The sequence below is a fragment of the Stegodyphus dumicola genome, chromosome 10, assembly GCF_044657685.1.
Source record: "Stegodyphus dumicola isolate Sdum_Otavi_A_Nest chromosome 10, ASM4465768v1".
NCBI classification, from domain to species: Eukaryota; Metazoa; Arthropoda; class Arachnida; order Araneae; family Eresidae; genus Stegodyphus; species Stegodyphus dumicola.
Window position 1 is genome coordinate 59886998 of NC_140777.1, and position 9004 is coordinate 59896001.

At 31.9% G+C, this 9004-nt stretch overlaps 1 protein-coding gene across 1 annotated transcript in view; it reads left to right on the forward strand.

Moving 5' to 3' along the window:
- The window catches only part of LOC118204268 (EEF1A lysine methyltransferase 2), a 37003-nt gene extending 30178 nt beyond the window's left edge, over positions 1–6825 (forward strand). Inside the window, exon 7 of the mRNA XM_035376605.2 lies at positions 6653–6825. Coding sequence (XP_035232496.1) covers positions 6653–6759 — 107 coding nt within the window. The 3' untranslated portion in view covers positions 6760–6825. The remainder of the gene's footprint in view (positions 1–6652) is intronic.
- The last annotated feature ends 2179 nt before the right edge of the window (positions 6826–9004 follow it).

Here is a 9004-nt window from a genome sequence, read left to right on the forward strand (position 1 = left end):
CCTTTAAACAAACTTCTGTTCTCAGATGACAACTTTTCTATTTCTTCTACTGGACCGAATTGCCATAATCTCAAATTTATCTTATCTTCAGCCATAATTTCAGTCTAATAAATTCTTCTAATTCGGATAAATTAAAAATAAATTCTTCTAATTCGGATGCACTGGCTAAGGAGGTTATGCAGTTGTCAATATAGAAGGACTTCAAGAGTTTGTCAGTAACTGTTTTGAGTTCTGGATACTTGTTCAAATGGTACTTTCTAACTACACTGAGTATAAAAGGGCTACAAGTAGCTCCAAATAACACTCTGTTATGTTGATAGACTTTAATTTTATTTGCTTTCTCCCATAAAAATCTCAAAAATCAGCAATCTTCTTCCTTCAATTAGGTGGAAGGCTCTTCTAACGTCGGATACAACACCTATAGCCTTTTCTCAAAATCTCAATAATATAGCTGAAATTTCTCCTATCAAGTTTGGTCCTTTGAAGAGACAGTCATTTACGGATGGTGCTTTTCCAACTTTGCACGAGGCATCAAAAACTGGTCTGATAGACTGGCACTCTCTGGCTTAATAACTGGATGGTGGCACAAGTAATGGCCTCCTACATCTTGTAATTCCTTTTTTGGGACTTCCTGTAGGACATTCTTTTTCTGCCATTCTTTAAACACTAGGTCATAATCTTCAAATTTATTTAACTTCTTTAATCTTCTTGTTGTACTAGCCCACTAGCGGCCGTGCGGTAAAGTCGCTGAACACTGGTAGTTCGGTCCGAGGTTCGAATCCCGCAAACGAGCTGTCTGCATGGGCGTTTTCGTGATTTTGTCCAATTAAAATTTCTGTTTCTGGACACCCAGTACTAATACCTGACATCCATAATCTATGTTTCTTAAGCTTTTCTATAACAAACTCCTTTGGAATGTGTGGAATTTTCCCACATATTTTTCTTTGCTCAAGGAATTTGATTATGAGAACTGATTTGTGACCATTATCCAGTACACTTAATTTAATTTTATATTTACTATGAGGTTTAGCTTCTATTTCTGCACCTCCAAATACCGTGTGGGTAATAGTTGCTGTAGCAAGAGGCTTAAGACCAAGTTCTTTCACAGTACTCTTCAAAATATAACTCCTTTGGTACCCACTGTCCAATAGTGCCCTAAAATTCTTAATTTTCTTATTACCCTTAATTGGTACTTCTAGTGATGTGAGGGCTACTTCTTTTTAATACTGCTGATTTGTGAGTGTGTTCTGGATATTCGCTGAGGGTTTACTTTTTTCACTAGTTTCTTTCGTTTTACCTATTTCAGGACAGAAAAGCTCTGTATGTGGTTTTGAGCAGACATGACAGTATACAAAAACTTTACACATCTCGGCACGGTGGTCAAAGCATAAACATTTCAGACAACAGTTCTTTTCCCTGACTTTCTTTATTATTTTTCCCAGAGAGAATGAGCTGGCTATTATCCAGTCCTTGCTTTTATGTGATTTACCACAGAACAAACACGACATTTTTTAGCAGCAAATAAACCAGCTGCAGTAGGGTACTTGATATCCCTTTTTAGCATTTTCTCTTTTAGGATAATACTTTCAAAGCCTGACCTGGCCAACTGTAATCTTTCTTCACCCGCTACCTCTTTCTTCAAATAGTTCATTAACAATGTTAAACTCGACTTCGGAAAACTCACTTCACTATCAGAATCTTCCTTTTTCCTAATATTGTATCTCTGCCATGCTCGTTCTATCATGGAGTATAGCCAGGCTGAATTACTTTCCATATCTCTCCCTATGGATTCTAAAGACCTTAAATGTGCTTCTACCTTGATAAATAAGTCACACAATGATAATCTGTCTTTATCCCTAGTTTGAATATTTGCTGTAATAATTAATTTCAAAAATTCGTTGATGTACACTTCGATAAGAATATCTTTGCCCACATAACACTTTTAAAAAGCTCGCAAAGCTTTTGACTAATTTTCTGAAGTTATCGGGTAACTTTCTAATAAATGCCTAGCTCGGGTTCCAGGTTCTACAGCTTGTAGCAAATATTGGAACTTATCACAATCATCTAATTCTTTCTCTTCATGTATCTTCTTAAACTGTGCCCAAAATGGCAAATAATTAATTAACTGAGAATAAAACAGTTTTATATTCAATTTAGGTAATTTATACTGTTTAACCACTGACTTACTAAAAACTGTGTCATTTGGAACTTTGTTTACATTTAATAATTCACTAACTTTTCTGTCAATTGTGATAAATTCATCGGAATATTCCTCATAGCTTATAAATTTGGTTTCTAAATCAGCTTCAGTGGCATTGCCCTTAATCAATAAATCTAGTATCTCAGTTATCATTTGTAACTTCACAATTTTATCTTTTAATACATCTTTATCTGCTTGAGCACCTTTACCAATTTCGTTCTTTAGAACCTTAACCGTTCTAGTGAAAGCACTGCGTGCCGTTGCACATTTTTTTTTTTTTTTTATCATATTGACATTCATTTTTACTTTAAACTCGAATACTTTTTTGAGTCTGTAAAATAACTAAGATAATAAATTTTATTGAATGCGATTTTTGAAGTACTTCATAGCACAGGCAAAACAAAACTACTACAATTATGCTAGAATTAATTTCATTTGTCTTATTTTCCTTCTTTTTATGATAAGTATAATTAAATAAAAAAATAAGTGTCAGTTTCCTCTACAAAATTAATTTTATTTGTTTATTTATTTTTCCCCTGAATTTTTTCAATAATCCTCAAATTTTTACTCTCAGGAAATTGGCGGGAATGTTTTAGATGATTTGGAGACCTAAAACCTGGGACCTTATGTTTACTGCGCAAAAATTAAAAAAAAGGACATATCTCCCGTTCTACTGGGCCAATTGACAAAATTAAAATTGCATTTTTCATGTCTCAAAGATGCGACTTAGGCTAAGTATTAGATTTATATATAGCGTTGTTCTAATATAGGTATTTTGTTTTCTGAAATAACATACCATTTTTTTCAATATTTAAAAATTTATGTTGGCACCTTTTTTTCAGTTGTGCCAAGAATAATTTACTTGGCGAACTTCTTAATTTATAGCAACCTATTTTCTTTACTTTTACTCGTTGTACGAGGGTAGAAAAATGGTCATCGTTCATACTTTCAAATAATTTTAACAAAATGCGTAAAGCACGTTTAGCATTATTATCGCTTATGACAAATAGTCCAAATTTCAAAATGCGCCAATATGTAAATTCACGTATAGCTTAGAAAATTCTGAATTAAAAAACTTTAATTTTTTGCAGATGTGCCTAGAAATGCATCTTCTTTAAGATGATGTTAAAAATTTTATAGGTTCTAATATAAAGATTTTTTTTAATTATAAAAAGTATTTTAAAATACAAGTTTAAAAAATAAATCATAAAAAATGTGCAAATTGTATTTGGATTAACCCCTTAACTGTCTCGGAAAACGTGCAAGATTCATTTCCCAGTGCCACACAGGTGCGCGTAATTATGCAATGTATTAGCGGGAAAGTAAGTGCAAGTTCTACTTTCTGAAAACTGTTTACTTTCACAAAATAAAGAATAAAAGAAAAAAAATGAATGTGTTGGAAAATATGACTTATTGTAACCCTTTTACTGCATCATCTCCCCTCCTTGAAATGTTTATTAGGTTTAGTTCTTATTTTAATGTAATATAGTAGTTCTACTTCTTTTTCTTACTGCCACTGTTTGTGTTAAGAACGGACTGTTTCAACCTAATTAACATGCTAAAACGAAATGTGATGTAACGTCACCTGGAAACCCGAATCGTGCCGATAGCTGATTGGTTGAGATGACGTCATGCCTACTTCTGCTATAAGTATCTCGCGTCACTCTGGCTCAGCCCTTCTAGTTCCTGCTTTCCTGGCACTTGGGTGTGCGGTTTCCAGCCCCTTTTGAAGGATGCATGCAGTCCGGTGAATAAGTTCCTTGGTTCCTGTCCACAAGATGACTGTTCCTGAATAAGTTCCTTGGTTCCTGTATACAAGATGACCTTTCCAGAATAAGTTCCTTGGTTCCAGAAGCTACAATGTGAGTGACTGCCGTGGGCGACATCCATGTTCTTCATGAAGGTGGCATTTAAAATAAGTTAGCGGCGATTCCTCGTGTTCAACTAATGTAAGCGGAGTTAGGCCGGATTTAAGTACTTTCAAGGACTTAAATTTAAATTTCAGGTGCTTTCTTGACCATTGATCATGGACTTATTGAATGTGTAGCCAATTTTATTTGAGACCGCGTAATTACTGTTTAGGACATTTTGTTTATATTGAATGCCAGTATTTTTGGAGACCAGGTAAAAATATTATTTGATGAATGATGGTTATATTATATTTTTTCCTAAGACTCTGATATTGTTTAAATTTATTTTTTGTGTTTTTATTCTTTTTTATATTGTTAATAAATTGGTTAAGTTTGAAACTTCTTTATTGTCTTCAATGTCTCCACAACATATCTCAGGGAGCTTTTATTGCTAAATGTTTAATTTTATAAACTTTAAACTTTGTTTTAGCATCAGAATGCACAAAATTTAATGTTTTGAGTAAAAGTATAATAAAAATGATGTTTTTATAATAAAAAAGATCCCTAAAATGGAGTTTTGATCAATTCATTTTTAGACCAGTAAAGTGTATTATCAAGTTTCAGTGTTATACCTTGTGAAATCAGTATGCCCAAAAAAACATATATTTCTTCTGAACTGGTTGAGTGCCACAATTTGGTTCTTGATTTTTCGTTTGCAAGGTGTTGGTTCATATACTCGTCTACAAAACGGTTAGTTTCAGTAACAATATGAAGCATGAGCAGTTCATCAAAAAATAATTCAAAAAAGATAAATGGATTTGAAACATCTGTTATATCTTTCTTTATTCCTGGAACCTACTACAAAAAGTAAACGAAAACGAAGGACACAGAATTTTAAAAAATACGTTTTACTCGAACAACACCAGCCAATACCACGCAGTCATAACTTTCACCACTTTAAACACACCCCTTTCTCCAATTTCTCCCCACACTTCTCTGAAATAGTATCCTCTTTCGCATACATAGTCGATGTCATTGTGGTGTTGCATTCCAAAGCTTTGTGAATAATTTTACGGGTAGCAGCGCAAAGCAAATGATAGTAGTTTAGATGGGCATATATATACACACAGGGCAGTTAACGCATCAACTGAGCAAGGCATATATATATATATGTTACGGTGAAACACCAAAATCTGGAGAATGTCAACATTCACATAGTCTCTTGGTGTATGTCCGAAATATTTTCCAAATACTCTTATTTCTGACTTACACCAGTCAATGTCGACATTCACCATGCACTAATGATGAATGTTGAACATATAACAATATTATATTTTCTTCTCCATAATTCAGTCACGAATAAACGCACTTGAGACTTGAAATAAGAACATGAGAACCTAAAACACACAATACATTCAAAGGGAGAAAGGAAAATAATAGTTAACTTCTATTATTTTCCTTTCTCTCTTTGAATGTATACTTAATTATACAGTACGTTCTAAATGAGAAAATAAAATAACAGTAATAAAAAACTTACTAAATTATGTGATTCAAATCTTATTTATTGCTACAACTTAAACTATTATGGCACTTTATGACCTCCCTTTTCGACTTACACTAGAGCATATCTGTGATTGTCGACATACACTGGTGAGGGTCTGAATATACAAGAATATAGTGCAATATTCGATCTTTCACCAACGTATTTGGTGAATGTTAACATTCTCCAATTTCAGTCCTTCACGGTAACATATAATATATATATGCCCGTGGCAGTTAAGGGGTTAAGCCTAAATTTCGAATTCTGGAAGAAGGAATCAAATCGGTCAATTAAAAAATAAGAGCTTAATAAATATATATCAAATTCAATTAATATTGACAAGCTAAAATTTTGAGAGCTAATTTTTTTAAAACTCCTCGTGCAATTTTTACAAAATTGGCAGTTTGGTATTATTTGAGTTGTAGAATTGAAATGTGGAAAAAAACTGGCATCTCATTTCAGAAAAAGTCCGTTTTTGTGTCAAAATACCTATATTAGTACAATGCTATATATAAATCTAATACATATCCTAAGTCGCGCTTCCGAGACATGAAAAACGCAAGTTGGATTTCCTCATCCAGCCCAGTAGATCAGGAGATACAGTGTCCCCCCTTTTTTTTGGCACAGTGTATCTAAGTAAGGATAACTGGTTGCCAAAAGTTAGCAAATTCTAGTATTTGCCATATACGGCTAATAAAACTCTGATAAATATTAAATGCTGTTTGACTAATATATATATATATATATATATATATATATATATATATAAACAGTATTTAACTAGCATTGTTTTATAATTATAATTCAATTTTAGGCTATATATGTATTTCTCATACATAGCCTAAAATTTTAAGATGAAAGTTAGTATGTCATAAAGTGCTATTACATATTCTTCTAAAACTGTCCAAAATAAACTTAACATATTTTATAAAAATAAGATTGCATTACTTATTTTTTTTTTATTTTAGAATTATAAGTAATAGAAAATGTACATTAAATGTATATTAAGATATGCTATATATGAATTTACTAATTTGTATCATATATGTGTATATTTTGAAGGTTTCAAGCTGTACGATGAAATTAAAATACCTAGTATAGGATTTGGTGGAAAAACTGGCCAGACAGTCACAGCCCTTGTAATGAAGAAAGATGACCAGATTTTATAATATTCTTTGTCACTATTATTACTTTCTGCTGATATTTTTTAATAAATCATTTGATTTCATTTATAACACATTGTTTACAATATCATGATTTCTCAAATATCATTAATCCTTAAACTGTCGAGTGGTCATTCTGAACCGACTTTGTCCTCTAAGCTTTGCCCTTCCCAAAATGAATTGGAAAAAACTGTGTGTGTATTCATCATGACTATAGCAGTTTTAAATGCAGAAATGATCAGTTGCAGTGTGAATCCCATATATTTGATTTTACACTAACAATTACTTGTTCTGAAACTCTGAACAAGACAAAACATGCACTTTGTGCATTTCTCCCCCCTTTCCCAATCTTTTTTTCCTCCAATTGAAATTAATTTTACAGGGAGAAGGGAAGGATGATTTCAGCATTGAACGATTTGAGAGCGAGTATTTTGTCTGATGTGCATTTCCTTTTTTAGTACTAGTGCTGATGTATTCATACTTGCCAACCTATGGCACTCAAAAATCAGGAGATTTTTTTAGAAATCAAAATAATTTTCTGAACAACAAAAAGATTTTTAAATAGAAATATACAGAAAGAAAGTATATTTCTTAATAATGAATTATCTTTAAATAATACCTAATTAATATCTGAAAGTTCAGTTACTATTTCTTAAATGCAAATAATGCAAAAATACATACATGTAAAAAATTTTTTATTACATGTACCTTCTAATAACAGAAAATTCTTCTAATTAGTTTCTTTAATCATTAAATAATACTTTATTCTTCACAAGATAAAACTTGCAATAATCAGAAAATGTGTCCCTTATCAAGCGATTTTTATTTTGGGAGAACTTTATGCTTATATTTTGTAATATTATTTTGAAAACTGTCAAAAATTCTTGCAGGTGCAGAAATTACATTTTCTCAGACCTATTCTTAAAAATGAAAGTAATAACTACATGTCCATTTACTTAAAGTATTTTGCAACTTTTAATAGAGCCTTTTATCTTATCTCTAAAAGCATTTACTTCTTCCTTAAAAAATGTAAGAAGTGGGCTCCATTAGTCAAGAATTCTAGATAAACAGTTCTCTAAAGCTAACCAACATATATATTTGAGATTTTTTTTCTTATTTCAGTATTATGTAGCTGTTGGAATTGTTTTAATTTTTCCTTCTTTTTAGAAATCTTTTCAACATAATAATAAATAACAGTATTTTCATCCACACTTATTAGCAAAGAATCTTATTCTGCTAGAATCTGCTAAATTTAAGAAGTGACAAGTGCACCTCATAATTTGTAAATCTGATTTTTTTTTTTTTTTTTATCATGCTTGCATTATCAGTCTTCAAGCCTAACATTCCTGGTGCATTGTCGGCACTAAGCAATTATTCTGAAGAACTGTACTTGTTTTTAAAGTGTTAATAATTAGCTGTTAGAGCCTATCGAATCTCCTTCTAAAGAGGGGACAGAAAGTAAACTCTGAAGACTTTGGATTAAAAAAGAAATAATGGATACACCTTTGCACTGGTATTATTGCTTCCATCCGTAGACAGGCAGAATGGAACTATTTTAATGCAATAAATAACTGAAGATTTAGTTTTCATACCAATTTCTTGTATCCATTTTCTTCTACAATTGAAGCCTTTTTTTTTTTTTTTCCTTTGCATTTGAGTATTTCTTAGCAATTCACTATCAGGAAGTTGCAGCATGATCCGATGCATTTAATAACAGGTTGCGTTCCAGTAAAAAGGCAGTGAATGGCCATTCTGTATTAATAATTTTTTGGTTGTTTGTTTCCACAGAAAAATTAAGTTCCTTGTGTATGCACATGTTTAAAAACATTAGCCCTTCCACTGTGTGAAATCAAAAAACCACAATGACATATTGTACACATTGCAATATTACATTTCCTAGATGAAATAATAGAAGTCCTTTGTGTATAATTTTTTAAAAGTACATGAATATTTTATATTTTTTGCAGGCATAACTAAAAGATTGCAGTTTCTTAAACTGTTTCCTGAGAGCACATGAAACTTATGCTGCTCACTGGCAAGACGAATGAAATAGCAAATTCGATCTTGATTTGCGCTCTTTTGCTAATATATTGTAGATGACCTACAGTGGCGCTTGATTCTCATTGGAAGACTGGAACATGACGTTTTCAGACTCTGGCACACAAAGCAGAAACTCACCATATCTTATCTTACTGATGAAACAACTTAGGTTTTCTTATATATGTATTTAGAGAGAAAACAAGCATTTTCA